General features: G+C 31.1%; 3 protein-coding genes across 7 annotated transcripts in view; 2 read left to right on the forward strand and 1 right to left on the reverse strand.

Annotated features, from left to right (window-relative positions):
- Nucleotides 1-19,284, forward strand: part of LOC105143375 (uncharacterized) — a 72,882-nt gene extending 53,598 nt beyond the window's left edge. The window contains exons 5-7 of one of the 5 annotated variants that reach the window (XM_087404656.1): nucleotides 16,684-16,746; nucleotides 17,327-17,719; nucleotides 18,050-19,284. In XM_087404656.1, coding sequence (XP_087260782.1) covers nucleotides 16,684-16,746; nucleotides 17,327-17,719; nucleotides 18,050-18,560 — 967 coding nt within the window. In that variant the 3' untranslated portion in view covers nucleotides 18,561-19,284. Of the gene's footprint in view, nucleotides 1-136; nucleotides 3,111-10,551; nucleotides 12,258-12,879; nucleotides 14,728-15,445; nucleotides 16,510-16,683; nucleotides 16,747-17,326; nucleotides 17,720-18,049 lie in introns of those variants that run through there. The other 4 variants (XM_087404653.1, XM_087404655.1, XM_087404643.1 and 1 more) reach the window with 4 other exon arrangements.
- Nucleotides 6,481-10,122, forward strand: LOC105143309 (uncharacterized). Its single transcript, XM_011051550.2, has 2 exons — nucleotides 6,481-6,566; nucleotides 8,833-10,122. Exon 2 carries the CDS (start codon nucleotides 8,849-8,851, stop codon nucleotides 9,821-9,823), a length of 975 nt encoding a protein of 324 aa, XP_011049852.1. The 5' UTR covers nucleotides 6,481-6,566; nucleotides 8,833-8,848; the 3' UTR covers nucleotides 9,824-10,122.
- A 451-nt stretch (nucleotides 19,285-19,735) lies between the features above and the next one.
- Nucleotides 19,736-23,115, reverse strand: LOC105143313 (F-box only protein 39). Its single transcript, XM_087404138.1, has 7 exons — nucleotides 22,382-23,115; nucleotides 21,759-21,991; nucleotides 21,517-21,681; nucleotides 21,130-21,356; nucleotides 20,551-20,709; nucleotides 20,180-20,344; nucleotides 19,736-20,109 (listed from the first exon to the last, which is right to left on the reverse strand). The coding sequence occupies exons 1-7, from the start codon at nucleotides 22,571-22,573 to the stop codon at nucleotides 19,958-19,960; spliced, it is 1,293 nt and encodes a 430-aa protein (XP_087260264.1). The 5' UTR covers nucleotides 22,574-23,115; the 3' UTR covers nucleotides 19,736-19,957.
- Between the last annotated feature and the right edge of the window lie 32 nt (nucleotides 23,116-23,147).

Below are 23,147 nucleotides of genomic sequence, written 5' to 3' on the forward strand. Positions count from 1 at the left end.
CCTTCGTTGATCTGTGATCTCTGATTAAATTTATATTATAGAATAAATGATAACTTCTAGCTTATAATTTTTTGCGGTATAAAATAAAAATCACATATAATTGTTCTAATAATTATTTCATTCCGTGATGTTTCAGGCACCAAGACACGTATAATTCTCGTGGCATTTTCATCTTTGGTAATGAATCGCTGGTAATGAAGACGTGGCAAATTTTGGAATTTGATGGCAAACCGTATTATGCGTTTGTGCCTGAAGGCGATGTGCCTTTACCGGACGAGGATATACTAGATCAAGTAGAATCATTAGAGGAGGAAGTAGAAATAATAAAAAATGGGAATATTGATATAGATAATATAAAACGGAATTATTCGGAGGAGGAATACGTTTGTACGGAACAGAAATCATACAATGTTGGGAGCATTCTTAATGAAAATGTTGAGGCAATAGAGGAACTGGATATAAAACCGATCATACTAAACGGCATCAGTGAAGCTGTGGATGGCAAAACTGCTGGAGATTTATATCAGGTGAAAGTAGAGGGCAGTATGGTGACTATCGAGAAACTTGCGTCCAATACAGAGACAGATGGGAAAACAACCGAAGATCAGATGGAGGATATAAATGATGATGAGGGAGAAATAGAATATCTTGAGGAAGCAATGCTAGATGTACCTAGCATTGCTCTCCCCTCTAGCATTGCTCCCTCCCCTGGCAATAAAGCATCGCGTATGAAAACTGCCAAGAACTCCAGTGAGGCTATGAAGTGCAAATTGTGCTCGGACACATTTGATACGATTTTAGCCTTTAGAAAACACGTAGCATGGAATCATAAAAAGAAGATGTGCATAAGAGAGAACGACGCTTACATATGCGCTGTGTGCGGCTTTAAAACTCAGAAGAAGAGTTTGTTTGCTGCTCACCTGGACAGGAAGCATGAAACTTGGAAGTCCCGGAGACGGTCTACCAACACGAAATTTCCTTGTAGTGCTTGCGGCTTTATTTGCAGATCGAAGCATTCCTTGCAGTCTCACTTTACGAGGAAACATACGGACAAGTACGAGCATCACTGCAATTTCTGCTCAAAAAAGTTTAAGGTCAAGGGGGATCTAACGAATCATATACGATTTCATCATAAAGAGAAGCCGGTCAAGTGCGACGTATGTGGTAAACTGTGCCTTAATTCCGGCTCGCTTTACGTCCATCAGAAGTGGGCACACTACAAACCTCAATACGAGTGTCACATCTGCAAAAGACGTATGGTAACACAAGAAAATCTGGATCAACACTTGGTGACGCAGCATGAAAAACGTGACAAAATAGTCTGCGCGGAATGCGGTAAAACTTTTACAAAGAAAGACTCATTCAAGAGGCACATGGTGGTACATACAGGATGTAAACCGCATTCCTGTATGATCTGTAGCAAACCCTTCGCGCGAAGATCCCAGTTGCGTCAGCATCTGCTTATTCATACCGGCAAGCGTCCGTTTGTATGTGATATATGCGGCAAAGCATTCACGCAAAAGCCAGGCTTGATCTGCCACAGAAAAACTCATCCTGGCCAGCATCCGCCGTTACCCGTGATGCCAATCGCAGATTTTGTTAAAGAATTCACTGATGGATATGTACAGGAAATGAACGCGCCAGAAAACGAAGAGGAGACCAATGAGGAAGAAGTATTGAACATTTAATTCGTCATGTGTGAATATATGTTGAAGTATATATTTTTTTACTAGTGTCTAAAACAGCAAAAGCATGTGATTATTACGGAATAAAAATAAGAATTGATAAATTTCATGTACATATTGTTAGTACAGAAATATTAACAGCTTAAGCGACAATTACAAGCGGAATTTTTATTTGTATGTCTTATGTTTTCATGCAGGATCATGTATCGATTACTATACATGTATTTTAATAATACAATTAGACTCTTTTCAATTTTCATATTGTTTACTCTTTCCTCTATTTGTTTTTTATTAATTATTTATTTTTTTGGCATATTGTTTTTGCGTTTTAGACAAATGTAAAAAGTGAAAGCAAAAGAGAAAAATCTAAACAATGAACAATAGAAAAATGGAGAGTTAAGTGTCAATAAAACTCGTGATTCTGAAAATTCAAAATAAAGAAAGAAAAAATATCAGTAAACAAGTTGTCGATTATTCAAATTTCTTCACGTAATTATTTAATTTTATTTCTTTAAAAATCCAGTTTTATCGAATTATGAAATTCTTTATAATTATCGCTAATAAATCTACATATAATGTTATAGAAGTTATAAACGTCAAAAAATAGTTACAATTTTAAAATTTGACCAGTAATTACTCAATGTAATAAGAATGTACTGATAAAAATATTCCGTTAACGATAAGAATATGATTGTTTGTAATGTATAATTATTTCATTATTTCCAAAGTTTGAATAATCGTTTAGGATACTGAATATATATATAATAAATAAGTTTAAATGTAGATATGTAGCTAGCAATTGTAAATTACATCTTTCTAAGAATAGAAGAACTGATCTTATCACTTATGTCGGCTTTTCGCATCTGATGATTATTGTTACAGTAAAATTAAAACTATACGTTTCTTTAATCAGTAAAATACATTTCGAATTGTATAATGTTATATAACGTCATAACATTTATATTTGTGGACTTATTAAGAAGAAATATAGCTATATATTAGATAGCTATACATTAAATAGTATACATTATATAGCTATACTTGAAGAAATATAGCTATACATTATTTCGACGATAATTTTTATTTGGTTATTATTCAATACATGCTGCTAAAAAAAATTATGGCATAGAAAAATTTTGGATAAAAATTGACCAACTTTGACTGATGATAATTTTGTGAAAAATTACATTGAAAGATAATGGTTTTTTTTCTCCCCAATTAAAGCTTTACTTTAAGACGCTACGGTCAAATTTTAAATTTAATGCATCTCTACTACTATAACTCAAAATATGAGGATGTGTTTGTCATATTGAAAATTGCAAAGTTTGACGGAATTTGTACGGATTTTGTAAAACTTTTTGGGAATGTCATTTGCAACGACATAAAGTTTGAACTTTCCCCTTTAATCCCCAAAAAAAAAAACAAGTTGATGCAATTTTTTTTGCAAAGTTATAACACTTTAAAATAGCTCTCGTATTTTTTACATATACTATTAACTGCGATATTATCTATATTACCGGATATGTTGCGTGTTAAGAAATTTGGCAAGACAATCTATCAATCTCAGAGACTGTCACAAGCTCTGGTACAAATCTGGAATGACATTACAAAAAGAAAGTAGGGCCTGCATTAATATGAGGAGTCGACTGCAAGCAGTAATCGATCAACGCGGAGGCAACATGAGTTACTGAAGTTTACAGTATATACTCAGTAGCACGATATACAAAATCCATCCAGCAACCTCGCCGTAGTGCATATTTGGTAATGCAGATAATGTCAGCAATTTTGGGCAAAGTTGACCAATCTATGTTCAAAATATTTTATGCCATTTTTTGAACAGTGTATTCTTAATGCTATTTTATTGGTTAAAGGAAAATAAGACCAATGATACAATTTATTTATTGCTGCAAATGATGATTTTGTAAGTAGAAAAAGAATGCAATGTACAATAATAGCTACAATAATACAAATTAATTATAAAGTAATGTAAGTACAATTGATAAATTAAAGTTATGTAAGTTTTCTCTTCAATGTAACATTATTTTACAAAAGATAAATTTAAATAGAAGGTAAATGTAAAAAGAACATGTAATCGTTACACTAAAAATCTTATTTCTTTTCTTCTCTTTTATATTATAAATATATTTTATACGAATATTTCATATATTATTTCATTCATTGATATAAATTCGGATTCGCAATCTGTGCATGATAATTAAAAAATTTTACAATTGGAAAGAATATAAGATAATGAACAGATACTCAATTATTTATTCTGTTATTTAAGATTAGATTTAAAAATTAAACAGAAAAATTAGTAATTGATTTTATAAATCAATAATGATTTTCAAAAAGTGCTTTTTTTACGAATAAGAAATGTCTTTTTTTGTTTTACCACATTAAGATAAATATTTTATTCTTTTAAAGGGTTCAATTTACTCTGACAGTTCGATCAGGAAATATATTTTTGAAGATAAATTAAAAACAATATAACAAAATTATATAATATTAAATGAAATTATATAAATTTGACATTGTATTGTCATCTTTTAAATAAAATATCATTTTATTTGAAAGATATCTTTTTATTTAATCTAGTTTAAAAATTTCCTTTTCGAACCCTCAGTCATAATTAAAAGTAAATTCCGTAAAATATACCGAGACATTATTATGTATCCAGATTATTAATATTTTTTTTTTCTTATTTTTTATCTTAGAGAATGTCTCTTAGAATTCGTAAAATGATAATTTTTTTGAATGAAAAGTATATCGTGCTAAAATTAAATATATTTGATAACATATATATACATATATATATAATTGCTGTATAATAAAATTTTTATAACTATTTTATAATATTATTGTATAGTAAAATTTTCTATTACGTAGAAATAGTGTTATATGTAGAGAAATATTTTCATTTTTATATAAGAATATGAATTAATTGTTTAAATGTAGCACAGTATTTATATAGAATCCATTTTAATCTATCCAGTAGAATCTCTTAATTTATCTTAAAAAATTCTTAAGTTTAAAAAAAAAATTGCTAAAGGGAAAGAAGATAGTGATTTTGAGTGACCTTGAGATGTCCCTAGAGTCAAATGAAAGTTATTTAAAACTTTTTAATTGAAATTATGTAGTTTTTTTTACATAATATGATTTCTTTAATTACATAAAAATATTAAGGTAGATATATATTGAAAAGTATTAAGGTAGATGTGTTAATAGTTTTCGAGCTATTTTATATTTTATTTTGGGGCACATATTAACATAAAATATTAAACATCTTGTAAACTATTCATATTTTGATAATTGTAGTACTTTTATGTACAAAATAATGAAATGAATCAATCGGTGTAAAGAAAACACATAGTTTATTTAAAAAATTATATATTTTGCAGTATATAATCCTAAAGCACATAGTGCTTACAAAGCATTAACAAAAGCGCTAAAAAAGCTTATATAATCGCTTTTTTAGTGCTTTACAAGTGCTGCTATGCTCTATGAGAATTACATAATTTTATTTATTAGCAACTATGTTTTTTTACATCAATTGATTTATCATTATTCTATGCATAAAAGAATTAAGGTTATTAAAAATGAACAGTTTACAAGATATTTAATATTTCATGTCAATGTGCTAGAATAAAATATTATAATATTACTCGAAAATCATTGATTTTTCGATATCTCTACTTTAATACTTTTATATGCAGAATAATTAGAGAAATCATATAATGTAAAAAAAAATATACAATTCTATTTAAAAAATTTTAAGTAATCTTCACTTGACAGTAAGATTATCTTAGAGACATCTTTTCAAGGTTAATTTTCTTTCCCCCTAGTAACTAAGCAACTTTTGTCTAAAACAGTTTTGTCTTAACTTAAGAATTTTGAAATATTTTACTGGATGGATTAAAATAAACCCTATATATTAAATATTGTTTTATGTTACATAAAATTAAATAATTATTATCGATTTTTGCACGATACATGTTCTTTAGAGGATACATTAATATTAATTTGAATAATTTTACATTGATTGATTTCATATGTGAAAGACATATAGCAGAATTATTTCTTTTAATATATAACTGCACTGAGACAAATTTCTGAAATAGATCAGAAATCAAAAAATTTTGATCATATCAATCAGAATTTTGATTATCTTTAGTAGAGTTACAATAGATTGAACCAGAACATTTTGATTTGTCCATTTTCAAACAGAATTCCAATTAATGCAAACAGATTTTTTCCAGTGTGTTCAACAAAGTTAGACTAGTTAGTAAGTTATGTGCACAGGAACATAGATTTCTCTTTTAAAGAAATATTTTTGATAATTTTTGATTGTAAATTATACTTAGATAATAATAAATTTAGTTAGCATATATAATATATTCAGTTAAAGAATATTAATAGTATTAACATTGTGATCCTGTTGTAATAGCTTATGCTTAACTAAACTTTTACCCAGTCAGCCAAGTCTGTGAAAACAAATTTTGTAGTATTTACTACAAATTTTATCGACAAAAAGATACCAAATAATAAAATACAAGTTTTGTTAATACAAATCACACCGAATTTGTTATCAATTCTGTTTGCAAGTTTGATGTTAATCTAGCGACAATTTGCTAACAATTTGCTTATTGGATATCTATGTCACTTTCGAAAATGATTCAAATTTTACGAAACATTTCATAAAGTCGCAATATACGTAAGTATACTTTGCATTAATCAGATATGTTGAGAGTTTAATGATAAAAATAATAATCTTTTTCTGAAACTTTTAGGAATATAATCGGTATGGATTCTTTAAAATACAACGAAGAACGGTCTGTCGCAGTTCCGATTTCCCGAGAAGTAGAAAAATCCAAATTAAAAGTAAGTTTGTATATACAAAAAAAAATATATGTCAAGAAAACCATATTCGTTATCTTTATTTTATCTAAGCATAAAGTGAAAATCTATAGTGAAAAAACATTCAAGAAATATAGTCAGGAAAAAGAAGTTGAGCAAGAGAATTTGGATCTACAATGGCAATCATCTTATTATTCTTAAGGCATAGCTTGAAAAGTCATAGAAGGAGTTATCTTCATTTCCGTGGACATTGCAAAGAAGTTGAATTTCATCTCTTGAGTTGAGATTATCAATTTGTTATTATTAAAAATTCTTTTGAATTATCGAAGAAATGCATAAATGCATATCATTTCGCTATGATATTGCCTACACATACAAGTGGATGCTATGAGAGTATTAGAATTATATATGTGTGTAATGTCTGCCAAAGAAGGATTCCATAGGCATGTGCAATAAATGCAATCGCCAAACAATATGCGACCTATACGGCAAGTACCAGTATCTATTTAAAAGACAGCATATGAGTCGCATTTACAATAGGTTTTTTTTTGGCATGCGTATAAGAGGAAGTCATAAAAGTTGCTTGCACAGCAAGTTGTACAATAGCCGAAAGACTATCGTCTACTGCAGTAAGACCTTGAACAGCAAAAACTTCTTAAGGACGCACGTGAGGTATCACGACGATGGTGTCATGACGTGTGGCTGCACGGCAAGAGATCCAGAACAAGTAATAACAAAACAAGTAATAACAGCATCTACTGATGTGTATCAACATCAGATCTGCGACGTCTACAGTCAAAGCTTCAAGTAGAAGTTTGATCATACATAGGAAGAATCATCCTTTATCTTGATTGTCTACAATATCAATAGATTATCTTATTGAAAAACCTGCTGAAGACGAAAATGGAAAAGAGGAATTAATGCCTTAGAAGAAGAAAAACGAATTCGTGCAATGTGTCAGACTATGTAAATAAATCTTTTTAAAACTAAGACAAATGTCCGTGTTTGTAATCAAACCTATTTAAGTAGCCTTAAATACAAAACTTGACTATGAATACGAGTATTAAAAAGATCTTAGTTTTAAAAGGATTTATTTACGTAGTAGAGAGAGAATTTTTGCAAGGAGAAGAAAAAGTTTATATTATTGTACTAGAATATTTTGTTAAAAAATATTTTGCTAAATAAAACATTTTAGAACAACGCATCTTGATGCAAGTATTGTCGATTTAATAATATTAATATAATTTGTATATGTGTATATATAATAGCACTTATAAATATTTTGATATATTACTAATATTTTTGTCACACTTTAAGAAAAGTTAAATACTCAATAAAAAAAATCGTAGAGAAGTTTTTGACTATGCATTGCAAAAATAGGGCTTTAAATCTATGTTTGAATTTTTTTCTACGACATTTTGTTCCTAAATTACATAAAATTAAATATTTTTTGCAATATTTTTGTCTTATTTTAAAGTGCTGCAGTTTGATGAAACATCGGACTATATATAATATAAAAGTATTTTTTGTAATTTAGAAACAAAGTATTGTAGAACAAAATTTAAGTACAAATTTAAAGATTTATTTTTGCGTTTTACAATGCTTGATCGAAAATTTCTTTACGATTTTTTTTCATCGAGATATTTAACTTTTTGTGAAATACAACATATCAGTATTAAAATATTTATGAGCGCTACTCTTATAAATGTATATTCATATTGATTGTTATTTCTTTTATTAAAAATATTTGTATTTAAGTTTTTAGATTAAAAACTAATTGTGATGTTTTATTTTAATTGAAGAAAGTATGTACGTTGTATTTTTGTTATTGACATGACATTTACATATTCTCTAAAGACAGTACTAAAATTGTTAAAATAATGAATGATAATAAAATATTAACAATGCTATCTTATGAATTTTTGTTATTTCACTAAACCTTCTGTATAGTTCTCTAAGTATCTTCAATCGTAATATCTATATTAAAGAAAGATGCGATTTGTTAATATTTTGTATTATTGTAAAATAATAAAATACTGAAATATTAGCTAAAATAATAAATTTAATAATTGTTGAAAAGACACTGCAAAATTTTCTACAATCTTTATTTTTGAAGCTTTGAAATTTTTTATAGAATGTTAAGAGAGCTCATTCCGTTAAAGTTGACTATAATCGAAATTTTTTGTCAAAGTGAAATTTTTAAATCTTTAAAGGAAAATAGTATAAGCGAGTGAGGCACATTTCTCATATTTTTGTATATTTCTTGACAAAGAATTTTTTTATGTCGTAGGTTTGATTTGCTAGAAATGGACGAAATCAAGAGTGAAGGCATTCGGGATTCTCACGCATTCTTTATCAACACATCTTCGAATATCGTCGATATAATCAACACGGATAGCAGTAAAGAAAACCGCAGTGTAATGAAACGCTTACGTTATTGCTGCGATATTTGCTCGTTCCCGTGCCGTACGAAGGAAAATTTAAAAAAGCACATGCATCTTCACAAGAATACATGTAGAATATGTAACGAGCTTTTCGTTACATCGGAGAAGCTAGAGCATCACATGGTCGTGCATCACGGCGAGCCTAAATATACCTGTAAACTGTGCTACTCTGTTTTATGGAACAAGGCGGACATGAAGAAGCACCTTGTCGTAAACCACTTATTGGTAGACCCTTTCTGCAATACGTGCACCACCTGCAATAAGGAATTCCAGTCGAAGTATGCAATAGAGAGGCACATGTATAGCCAGCACACAAAACTCTCGGTAGGATGTACCATCTGTAGACGTATCTACAATAGCTTCACCGCGTTGAAGGCACACACCAAGCTCATTCACCTGAAGACTGGTTATCAGTGTGAGATTTGTAAGCGACGTCTTCACACCATGGATTCCCTGGAGAAGCACCTACGACGGCATGAAGGCACGCGAAATATGGATAGTTACATTTGTACAACATGCGGAGAAACTTTTCTCACCAAAAATAATTTAAATAAACACGTGGTCATCCATGGCGACGTCAATCCTTACATCTGTCCGGTCTGCCAGAAGGCTTTCGACAAACGGGCGAATCAAGTGCAACATATTTTGACGCACATGAGTAACGTTTATGCGTGCGACATATGTGGACTGAGATATTCGCGAAGAGCTGCCCTATTATGGCACAGAAAAATGCACCCTGGACCGCTCGGAAAACTGCCGGTTATACCCGTGATAGGCATCGTGAGTGAATTTGTTAAGAATTACATTAGCAAAACGAAAAACTTACCAAATACTTAATTCGAAGTCTGACGATTAAATTTAGAAAGTACTAACTAAATCATTTATTTAAACGTTACTTTTTTTTAAGATATAGAACTTTTTTGAAGATAAATTTTCAATATAAGTACGTGATCTTACTATAAATGTCTTCAGTAATTGCAATTATAGGATAAGACGTCTTTATTTTTGCTTGAGTATATTACGAATTTCTGTTAATGATGTTATGTGATGTTATATTTTGTAAGAAACGCAGTTTGATGTATTAGTTCGTACATGTACAGCGAATTTATTTTAAATATATGAACAATTAATTCAAATCGTTTTTTTCCAAATTGTTTCTGATTATTCTATATTTCCCGATAATTATACATTGATCTGTAGAATTTACTTATTCGTTACCAGGTAAGTTACTATTTGCCATTAATTAATTATGCCAAATAATTAATTATGGTACTGATAAGCACTCTTTTTTTAGGTGATCCGAGAGTTTTGTGTTGCATTATGAAAAGCTGATATTTAATTTTCACAAATCTCCGAAGACTTCTAATCACGTTTAGGAAGGTAACTTAAAGAACAACGACAATAAAACATCCGAATGTTTATTAAATCGCTTCCAATGATTATTATAAATTGTTCCCAGCTACTTCCTCCTCCACCCGATGATTTTATTCGACAGGTGTATAAGCAATCCTTCCTTTGATTTATAGTTAATGGTTAACGCGAATTTTTGCTTTTTTATGTTTTAGAGTGGATCCGTTGAACGTTGAATCCAATATCCAAAAATCATTCGTCGGAATTGAATGTGAGCGGACGGAAAGAGAAAAATCGTTAATAAAACGTGAAGAACGACTGTCAGAGATAAATATGAATTTAATGAGAGAAGAACTTAATCAGCAAATCATAACTGAAAAGAATCGACCGATTAGAAAGAAGAAGATGTATGTAGAGTGTGACCACTGTCGCCGTAAATTCTTGAAGAAGAGTAACCTCGCCGAACATCTGAAGCAACACAGACACAAATGCGTCGACTGCCCGAAAACCTTCAGCCTGCGGCGTTATCTGGCCTCCCATATTGAGAAGAATCATCGACAGCAGATGTATGAGTGTAGCGTGTGCAAGTATAAGAGTAACAACAAGGGAACCTTGAAGAATCACTACATCCGGCTACACACGAACAACTATGACTACGCGTGCGATACGTGCGGCAAGCAGTTCAAAATAAAAAAGGCTCTGAATCATCATGTGAAGCAAAACCATAGCGAAGCTCCGCCGATTGTGTGCGACGTATGCGGTCATTTCAGTAAAAACCTCCACGCTCTCAAGGCCCACATGAAATATAGACACTACAAACCAGAGTTTGTCTGTCGAATATGTCGACGAGGTATGACCACGCAGGAGAACTTAGAGCAACATCTCATGTGGCACGAAACTAGGGAGAAGGTCCTCTGCCCGACTTGCGGCAAAAGATTCCGGGGACGCGATTTGGACTCACACATGAGAGTACACACTGGAGTGAAGCCATTTCCCTGCCCTGTCTGCGGAAAGACTTTTCGGCGGCAAACTGCTCAAGAACAACATGTGTTGATCCATACCGGAAAAAGACCTTACATTTGCGATATTTGTGGTCAGACGTTCGCCCAAAAGCCCGGCTTGATCTGTCACAGAAAGAGGCATCCTGGCCCACTGCCTCCGCTACCTGTAGTCTCTATCAAGAACATTGTCACCGAATTCACGAAGGAATACGCGATGAAAAACGCGGTCATAAAGATTGAATAAGATGTATATGAATAAGATGTATTTGTAGTATTTCTAGTACAACATGATGAAATGAATTGTGGATGTTAAATATTTCGTGATTACATCGGTAGTAAATTTGGCATAAAAAAGATCGCGATGATAAAATAAGAATTTGAAAAAGTTATTATTTAAACAATATTTTTTATTTATACAGAAGAGCTACATATAACTTTTATATATTTTGTAGATATAAATATGATATTTATATAGATATTTTACATGCTTATAAAAATTGCTTTTTACATTGGTTTTGATATATGTATATGTCACAGTCAAAGTAACTTTGGTAAATGTATACATTACAATAGATACAATAAGTGTATACATCTACCGAGATATTTTGACTATGACGTATAATAAAGATACACTTTTTGAACAAATATATAATTATATATACATATAATATAATATATATAAAATAGGTCAGGCAGTACGCAACCTTAATTTTGCTTGTAACACTCAAGATGATAAAAATTAAAGTTATTTATTGACTCATCTACGAATATGTGTGTGCGTAATATATGCGCGTGTGCGCGTGTATGTGCAATACATATGCACATTTTTTTTATGTCAAGTTTTGAAGTATGAATACCTTTTTGCAATTTTCTATTGTATTTTGTATGTAGTTTGCAATAAAAATTACGATTTTTATAAATTTTGTACATTATTAATTTCCTATGTGCAATAACGAATATAGCATGAAAGAAATTGAAGAATACATAATTTTTTATTTATTATATACATATATATATATATATTTATGTATACATATATATCATACATATATCTTACATATGTGTGTGTATATATGCATGATATCAATATTGTATTCAAGTATAACATGTAATTAATTAGTCTTTGTATAAATCATAATATTCAATCATGTACAGTATATTACTTTCTTTCATTTGAAAGTATTTTTGACAGTCAGTGATAAGATTTTGGATTAAATATTTTTTATTTTATTATTAAAAAATTTATCATAAAATTTATTATTAAGTAGTCATTTTTTAAATCACTAATTATATTTTTTATTAATATTGAATCATATTTAAAAATAATTTACATTACGTAAATTATGATCTACTTGGAATTTGATTTTATGATATCTTCATATTTTTTACATTCTCTTTGTAGATTAAAAATATTTTCGTGTAAAAAAAAATACTGGAAATCATTCAACACTCTTAATATCTCAAGTAAGTAAGCTCAATATCCAGAGATAAGTCTTGCATCGTGTGTAATCAAATTTAATTTGTTCGTAATTTATGTTTTAGTGATTCACCTGTGGATCCTCTGGTCATGGACGCCAATAATGTGGAACACTTGTCCGAAACCATAGAATGCTTACCCGAGTACGATTTATTACCAAATAAAATCAAACGATACATCGCTAGGAGAGAAAGAAAAATAAAAGAGGATACGAGAAAACAGAGCAAAATCAGTCAAAACAAAATCGACAAAAAGAAACCTAAACTTTCCTTCGAATGTGCCACATGCGGCCAATGTTTTAGCCAGAAAGCTACCATGATAAAACACATGAGCTTGCACAAATATCAATGCCAAACTTGTTGCCAGAGCTTTGGCCTGAAGCGAGAATTGAAGCGCCATATCATGAACGTTCACGGACCTCTCCTGTATCCATGCAGCATCTGTGACTACAAGAGCAACAACAAATGCACCTTGAAGGATCACTTTATACGGAAACACACTAGCGGTTTTCAGCATTCTTGTACGGTCTGCAATAAGCAGTTCAAAATAAAAAACGACCTGAAACAACACATGAATCAAGTTCATAGTGGTGAACCGCCCATTATCTGCAGCATCTGCGGACATGCCTGCAAGAACGTTCCCGCTATCAAGGCGCACATGAAGTATCGACATTACAAACCGGCTTATGAATGCAAAATATGCAAGCGTGGTCTTACCACTCAAGAGTATCTCGACCAACACTTGATCTGGCATGAAAGAAAAGAGAAGGTCATCTGTCCCACCTGCGGCAAAACCTTTGGTCAAAAGAGGGACTTGGACCTTCATTTGAGGATTCATCAGGGTATCCGACCGTTCTCTTGTCCAGTCTGCGGCAAAACCTTTCCCCGAAAGACTGCACAAGAACAACACATATTAATTCACACCGGCAAAAAACCGTATATCTGCGACATATGTGGACATACCTTTGCACAGAAACCCGGACTTATTTGTCACAGGAAACGGCATCCTGGACCGTTACCGCCCTTGCCTGTGGTATCCATTAAGAAAATAATCATGGAATTTACACAGGAATTAGTCTCTTCTACGCAACAAGATAAAGTAGATAGCTAAATATTTGAAAAATTACCCCAACGTAGATTCATTAAATTTGTTTACATTAATCCCAAAATGAACATGACCCCGCGCGAAGACGTATTATTGTGATAAATTTATGAATTTCAATTTATTCTCTTTATTCTAATATTAATTTATTTCTCTGAATATCAAAGATTATTTTAAGGGAACAACTGATTCTTAAAAGCTTCGAAATATATTTTTAAATAATTAATGCAAAATTTCTAAAATAATAACATTAATATCATAAATTTCAAAATTTAAAATTAAAAAGAAAGTTTAATTTTATTTTCTGAATTCTAAATTTTTACTGTCTACTCAACGTCTGCTTCTGTATGTCGCGATTAAGTTAATTCTAAATAATATAATTTTTAGTTAGATGTATTATCAAACTAATTGACGTGTATTTAAAAAAATGAGATTTTAGACAGAGGAGAATTTTGTACATTATATATACATATAATTATAATTGTTATGTACGTATCAATTTATTCTCGGATTAAAATTCATTTCATACTACTTCATTCACAAAACTTAAAACTTTTTTAGAAACTTTTATAAAATCAAGCATGCGCATGAGAGAGTCGGGATTAAACCTGGAACGCACAGAATTAATGATTTTTATATTAGGAGATGTATCATTCCAATTAATTGTTATATAAATTTTTTATACACGCGACATTTTCTCAAAATTTCAAAATTATTTTATTTACAAGGTTACGATATATAATGTAATATATATAAATAATTATGTATTTACTTCTTTTAAACGAATAAAATAAAAAGAAGATATCCAATAATCTTAACATTATGTTTTGAAATTTATGAAAAAACCATTATTTAAAAATAACGAACTAGATGCAATGTTTTCGTTTTTGCAATATTTATTTTACAAGCCTGATGCGTATTTATTATATTGTAATAGTTGTAATTAACATATATATATATATGTATATATATATATATATATTTATAGAGAATAATTTCTTTTTAAAAATCATTTCATAAAAGCTATTTAAAAATTAGTTTTTGAAATTTGCCTGAAAATATCTTAAATAAAATATTTTAAATTTATTTACAAAATTTTGTAATTTTGTAATCTTCAAAACTTAATCTTGTAATTTTGTAATCTTAAATAATTTAATCGAACGTAAAAATATTATGCCGATTTAATAACAAGACGTAAATAATTTATTCTTATTTACAGTTTCTATTTCAATTTTATAGAAAAACTGCTAAACTTTTCAGAATTATTACGTCAGTACCTTCTTAATATATTGTTAAGGTTTTTTTTTATGTTATCATATCTATTTGTTGAAGACAAAGTGATGAAAAGGGTAGGTAACGCTTACACAAATTGAGGAAGTAAAAGTAAATTGTTTAAGATTTTTATTACAAATCTATTACAAAAATGTAGCTTAATTTTTCAGTGGAAAATTGTTTCAATTAATTTTTTTTTTATATTTTTATAAAATTCCATCGTGAAACGTATATTTCATTATTCTCCTCTCCTTTCAGGCAAAGACGGGGTAGATCGCGCGACGTTCACCAATGCGTCAAATGTGGGGCTCGCTTCCGTCATACGCGGAAGCTCGTGGAGCATCTGAAGAATCTGCACAACATCGACCGGGCATTTAGCTGTGATGAATGCAGCAAGACATTTCGCAGCCCGATGAATATAGCTCGCCACAAACTAATTCACACAGGGCTGAAAGTGTTCAATTGCGATCTCTGCGAGTATAGCACTAACCAGAAGTCCAATCTGGAGTGCCATCGTCGTCGACATGCGAAGGACTATAGCTTTAAGTGCGAGACGTGTGGCAAGGGCTTTTATTACAGGACCGAGTATATAGAGCACCAGAATACGCACACCAACAAGAATCCGTATCGCTGTGAACACTGTTGTAAGCATTACAAATACAAGAAGAATTTATTAGTACATCTAGGGATGCATCATACTGGCAAACAAACCGCCGTAACTGTGAGAAACGCGAGGACGAGGCACGCGTGTAAGTTTTGTCCGGAGAGATTTGTGTATAAAAGACTGTTGGACAGGCACATGAAAAATCAGCACGGCTTCACGAACGTTCCGGCGAAGCACCTGTGCGACCTGTGTGGTGCAGAATTGTCATCGATGAGACGACTGATAGTGCACAAATGCAGCCACACAGGCGAGAAAATTTTTGAATGCGACATGTGCGATAAGAGGTTCGCCAGTAAGGAGAATCTGAATATTCATAAACGGACGCATACAGGTGATAAACCGCATATATGTCCACAGTGTGGCCGCGGTTTCACGCAGAGGACATCCTTGGTTTTTCATCTGCGATATCACTCAGGTCAAAGGCCTTACCAATGTCCAGATTGTGGTAAGGGATTTGTGTCCAATACCTTGCTCAAGAGACATCGCAAAATGCATGAGAAGATCACGCAACCTAAGCTATGAAATGGAAAACTTACGACGAATCCGATACATTTCGATCTCTCTAGTTAGAACTGACTTGTTGACTGCGATTGTAATATTTTGTAATAAATGTAACATAAATAATTTTGGAACTAGAAATGATATTTTGTTTCTAAAATTTGTGATTGAATCTCATTCGTCACTTGTGACTTTCTACGATCTGTGTGAGTTTTTTTCAGCTGCGGAAACGCATTTTATAAAAGCATCGATTTTATAGGTAACGAATGAATGTTAGTAGAATTACAGTTACCTTTCTACAACGCTTTACGTAAATGTGTATCGATCATTGCAGCCAGTGGACGAATAATCACGATTTGAAGATGAAGAATGGGGACTTGTTTGATCTTGGACAGAAGTGAGTTGCATAATGTATGTTAATATATATCTCTTGCGTGCATTTCAAGTTCACAGAGGATAATGAATTTACAAATATCGCAGAAGTTCAAGTTTATTTCAAAATTTATTTTGAGAAATTCAATTTATAATTCCCACGAGAAAATGTAAGAAATTATAGTATATTTAGGTTTTAGATAAAAGATTTAAAATTAACTATTTTTTTCAGTGCTATTTAAAAAATATAGCTAATAAGTGTCAAAAATTTAATTAAAAAATTTAATTTAATTTGGTGTAGAAGGATAAATTTTGAATTTTTATTTCTAAAATTTTTTTAGATTCTCAATCGGAAATTCCGATATTTTAATGAAATATCTTTGTAGATATTTATTTATTAATTCAAATTATATTCTATTTGTGTATAACAGCAATTTGTGTTATAAAAATAATTATATAGATCTGATGTAATTTATTTTAGTAAGTAAATTGTTTTAGTAAGTAAATGTAATTTTTTTAGTAAGTAAATTGTAAGTAAATTGTTGATCTATAACAATAAGCTCTATCTATAATAATCATTCAAACGCTTGCTGTTTTGGTTGCAGATTTGAAGATGGTGAGAAGATCTGCGAATTGTGCCAGGCAAAATTTCACTTCGTTACCAGACTGGTTGCGCATCTCAGAATAGCGCATGGCATCCATCGTCCTTTCAAGTGTGTTACCTGTGGGAAGAATTATCCCCAGCAATTCATGCTTAACGCTCACGTGAAGAAATCGCATACGCCGAAGACTGTGCCGTGCACCCAGTGTAACTTTATGGGTGTTAGTGTGACAGATGTGGAAAAACACAAACGGCGACGTCACCGAGCCTCAGAATTCACGTGTGAGATTTGCAGTCAAGATTTTGTCGACAAGGATGCTCTAATCGCACACGCGTCGACGCACGATTTTCTGCAGCGTTGCAACACTTGCGATAGCATCTTCAATGACATGTACAGGTATATTTTCTTAATCATTGAATCTACTGTTATTGTTGAATTTATTTATAGCGTTTTTCAATCAAAATCCATGTGTTTAAAATTTTCTAAATTCTTTATGTTCGGAGGAAATTTAATTCTGACTCTGCGTTTCTTGATTGTCTCATGTTAAAACAATCATCCTTTTTTGTTTAATTTATTATCGAAAGCCTATCTTCGACTTGCTTTAGAAAATAAAATATGAAACTTTGTTTTCTTTTTGAGATTAAAAATACTATTACATTTTTTTAAATCAATTAATTTACAATATCAAGATGACATTGATATATTTTATAAGAGCATGTTGTACAGTTTGAAGGAACACAATCGTCTCTATCATTATGATCCTGCATCGGACGAGAAGTTTGAGGAATCTAGCGAGAACGAGTCCGAGCACAAATGCGACGTTTGCGGCAAGATTTATAAGTATAGGTCGATGCTGAAGCAACACAAGGTCAGGACTCATGGTGTCCCATCGAACTGCGAGAGGCGCAAGTACCTTTGCGCACTGTGCGGCAAGGAGCTGAAGACCGCGAAGGGCCTCGAAATTCACAATAGATCGCACACCGGTGAAAAACCGTATACCTGTGAAGTGTGCGGCAAATGTTTTGCCTGTGACACCATGTTGAGAACCCACAATGTCACACATACTGGAGAACGGAAGTATTCGTGTGACCAGTGCGGCAAAGCTTTCACGCAGAGATCTACTCTAGTTGTTCACAAGCGATATCACACGGGCGAACGACCATACATTTGTCCTCGGTGCAATAAGGGTTTCATCACACGAACTGTCCTTAATACTCATATGAAGTCTTGTCGTTGATACTAACTTATCTTCATACGATTTGTTGAGTCAATGCGAAGGAACCTACATGTTTGAGAATATTCGGAATAATCGATTTTTGAATTTAGAGTATCGGAAAACATCGATTTTTTTTCTTACAATTTTTTTAATCTTCATAATCTCAAGAACATTTTTCTACAAAGCAAATTCACAAAATTCGAACAATTTATCGGTATTATAACGATTGATGTTATTACAGATAGAAAATTTTAGCGCAATTGGCATTCTCTCTTCTTTCCTCTTCTCATACACACACATACACATGCGCGCGCGCGCATCAATATTCTAAGTGTTTTCATTTTAAAAAAGAAAAGATTCTTAAAAATGGTAAAATCACCCATTCAAACTCTTAAATAGAGACCTCTTTAAATAATTCTTTGCGTTATTTATCTCGATAAAGAAGATCTACTAGATGGTAAATATTTTACACTATTAAAGTTCTGAAAATATTATAAGTAAGAGATTAAAAATTAAACTTTTTTTATCTCAGGATGATAGATATACATATTTTGTGACGAAGAAACCGTCCATTCTAATAAAAAAGATCCCTTTTTTATATGTACAATGTACTATATCTATTATTAATAAAAGTGATATAATAATGCGTATACTACTATATAAAGTAAAAAATAGACAAATTTAAAATATCTAAAGAAATGTTTTTTATATTAGTTTACTAGATTTGAGGAAAAAAAGATAAAAATACTTAAAAGCATTTGAATATTAATAAGAGATACATTTTCCAATGCAATTTAAAAGTATTTTTTAAATACATTTTTTCTTGTTTTTTATAAAAAATATTCTTGATTGTGATATATGTGTTGTTTATTATACATGAATATTAGCATTTGTTGTGTAAAGTGCAATTAGATTTTCATAATTAATAATACTATTTTGATTTATTATTTTCTATACAAATAGTTACTGCTATTTTATATAACTGCTATTTATTTATTTGTGAATAAGAAAATATAGAAAAAAAATGTAATTTAATGATTTTATATAAATTAATAATTATTATATATATATATATATATATATATTAAATAAATAATAATCTTTATAATAACTTTGTAATAACTTACTCGTATATGTGCTATTATGTCAAAACATATATACATATATATTAATCATTTAAGACTTAAATTGAAATAAGTTGTTAATCAGTTTTAATATTTTTACAATTTTATATATTACACTGCTTGTTGCTCTATTACAATACAATTATATATTATTTCATTTCTAAGAATTTTATTATTTTATCACGTTATTTAATAAAAAAGAAAACATATTTGATATTATGTAGTCGCAAAACATTAAAATAGATACAGAATTTTTTTCTAAATCACCCAAAGTTATTAACGGTGAATAAATTATCAATAGAAGAATAAGATCGAAGTGATATCTTCAATCCGAAAATCGACTCCTTGTTCGTGCATTTTGCGATCGTATCGATAATTAATATCGTTCAGTATAGCCCGATTTTGTATATTGACATTCCGAGGTTTTACATGTATCGTCCTGAAATCTGCGATCATATTCATATAATCATGTTTATTGACGCCGTAAAAAATAAAATTTTACTTATGGCTACTTACGGGTTTTACGTTCGGCTTGAAGTTGACATATCTCGCGTAAAGTCTCGAGGCTCCTTATAATTCCATCATATTGCAATCTCGTCAAACGCTTGCAACGTATCAGCATGGACACTAACAAATCGTCGAGTGATTCACGATTGTTCCTAAGCTGCAGCATAACTTCAACTACAAGAGAAGATATTTTTCCTCATTCTATTCTGATAATAGATATATAATAGATATTTTTATTCAGAATTTTTATTCAAAATGGAAAAAAATTCAATTTATAATTTATAAGGTTTGTATAACAAGTGCGGCAGTACTGATAAATATTTTACTTTATATCGTTAATTAAATCTTAAATTGATTAGCAAGTATAGCTTGTAAAATACCTAGGGTATTCGTATATTGAGTAATTATCAGACCAATTGTGTTTCTGAAGTTACGGGATCTACTCTGATCCCATACATGTCCGCTGAACATATGAAACTTGGCTAAAGGGACACTAGGCAGTAGCAAGTAGCACATATCTTCATAATGTGAGATGTTCACTGAAAATCAGACTTGAAAAGCTGAATGATGCAATAATTCTGAGTAAGTCCGTAAATAATATATATATATATGAATGAAAATTAAATCTATTTTTAAACACAAATGAGTGGAAAACGTATTTGGACAAGGCGGATCTTCGTGCCTAATATTTTTTGTGAATTTATATAATTTTCAATTTAAACATCTAAATCAAATAATAATCAATCAATATTAATCAAATACAAATAAATAATCTTAATATTATAAGTCTATTCGTATTAAATTAAATTTCTGCATTTTTAGAAAATTTTTATAATAAAAAATAAGCTTGAAAAATGATCATATAATAATTCTGGAAGTAAAAAAAAAACAGTTATAAAGATGAAATCTTTAACAAAAGTTAAGGCAATCGTAGAATATATATAGCAACAATGTTATACCTATAGTATAAGATACTGTCAAGTCAGGGCAAGCTAACACCAAGTTGCGCCAAGCAGCATCTGCTACCATGTGTTGCCTAGAATCCGAATCTCTCACGGATATATACAGGTATTTCAGTGTTTTCGATGCTCCGCTTGCAAGAGCATCAAGAGCGTCATTCGATAAAGCCGGATAGTCCAATTTCAACAGAGTTAGCGCGTGAAAACGACCTAATAAGCGTAAGTATCTAAAAAATAATTCAAACACATTGTGTCAATCATCACAATTTATATAAAATTGTTGAAATGAATAAATCCTCAAGTCATGAAAATGCTCTTAAGATTTTCATTTAATTCTCATTTATATATTCATATGTATATAAAATATTTTCTAATATTTTTACGTGCTTTGGGTTGTCATGAGGAGCTTGCCACTCTCTGAAAGCACCGCGGAGGTCCAGGGAGACTAAATGTTCGCCAGATCCTTTGGCAACTGTTCCAAGCAATCGCAAAACGTCAGTCACGGCAAAGTCGGCATTTAACAAGCTTAGAATTTCCAGGCTGCGTTGACTGCTATACAAAACGAAAAAGGGATCTTGAGATAAGCTCTTGCTTATCAATTAAAATCAATACAAAAACAATTTGATTACCGCAGAAAATTAGCCAGAGCAGAGAGCAGTATTCCCCTATTGCCCCATTTGTAACCGAACACCCAGTTCGTTAATGTTAATTGTCGCAATTGTACGTCTTTGGCACGGACGATCGCAAGAAAATCTGCGCCCGCCTCGGCCTGAATGTTGCGTCTGATCCTAATTTGTCTCGGTGAGATGTATGGTCGTGAAAAAGCGAGCTCCAGGCTGCGCATATGCTGTCCATATTTTGCCTATCAATAACATTATATCGTTTATATTATCAATACCAGCTATATTGAACGTAACATGTAATGACATAATATAATGTAGCAAATTTTCAAGATTGCCTTAAAATGATTGAAGCGATAGAATCAGAAATCGATGAAGATTTTTCAAGAAAATTTCGGAAGAACTTAAATTTACAAAAATATAATACAATAGTGAGCTTCTAATTCTTACTATTGCAATCTTTATTTTCATCTCTTTTTTTGCCTATTTTTCAAAGTAGATCGGCTTTTTCTCGAATTATACTTTCTTCTTCAAATTCACGATCTTGATTTCACACAACTCGAATTTAAAAATTCTAGATTTAATTAAAGTCGCCGAAAATAATTTCATCGAATGGCAGAAAAGTCTCTTACGGCCAGTTCTCCTGCTAGAGGGAAATCGCCGCGTAAATCGCGATCGATGAGAACTGTTACGGATCGCCAGAGCACAGGTGAAGACAACGTGCGATTCCATGATTGACAGACTTGGCTGACGCTGGCGCGATCAGTGCGATCAAGGTAGTCGAATATCTGCGTCAATATCAGCTCAGGTAGCTGATCCCACATCTCCTGGCTTCAATTTGGCTCGTCCTCATCTCTTCTAAGCGATCGTTGGCCTAAATTACTGTTGGTCGTTTTATTTTCTTGATTTCATTGAATTTCGTCGATTGCTACTGTCAAAAACTATCGATCATGAAGGATTGGATTGAAGCATGATGGGATTGAAGTGTATCCCAAAAGGAATTATACATGAGGAGAATAAATAGACGGATGTATTCTTACGTGAGCAAATTCTAAATGGTTCAATATTTGGAGCTCGGACGAGGATATAATCTTTTAGTTCCATAATGCGCATAATATGTATCTTTTATCCTTGTTTAACGTTCGGTGAATAACAAAAATAAAATGATACATCATGCGTTCTATAAAATGCATGATGCATCAGAATAATAATTGCCAAATTTATTCTAGATATGATTTACAAAACATGTGTAAATATGATATATAAATAAAATAAATATATAATGATACCAAATTAGGGATGACGATACAGTATGGATCTTTCGTAATATTATCGATATTTTTGAATTGAGATATCGATATTTCGTATCGATATTTCAGCTAGACGTCAATATTTTGA

The sequence above is a fragment of the Acromyrmex echinatior genome, chromosome 3 (genome assembly GCF_024713525.1).
Source record: "Acromyrmex echinatior isolate Ae372 chromosome 3, ASM2471352v2, whole genome shotgun sequence".
Lineage (NCBI taxonomy): Eukaryota > Metazoa > Arthropoda > Insecta > Hymenoptera > Formicidae > Acromyrmex > Acromyrmex echinatior.

Excerpts from the sequence above, each read along its gene's own strand:
- LOC105143313 (XM_087404138.1), bottom strand. The coding sequence starts at position 22,573 with ATGTGGGATCAGCTACCTGAGCTGATATTGACGCAGATATTCGACTAC. Across the intron at positions 21,357-21,516 it reads GCTCCTCATGACAACCCAAA|ATACTTACGCTTATTAGGTC; the intron begins GCACGTAAAAAT and ends ATTATTTTTTAG. Across the intron at positions 20,110-20,179 it reads TCAAGCCGAACGTAAAACCC|ATTTCAGGACGATACATGTA; the intron begins GTAAGTAGCCAT and ends ATATGATCGCAG.
- LOC105143309 (XM_011051550.2), top strand. The coding sequence starts at position 8,849 with ATGGACGAAATCAAGAGTGAAGGCATTCGGGATTCTCACGCATTCTTT.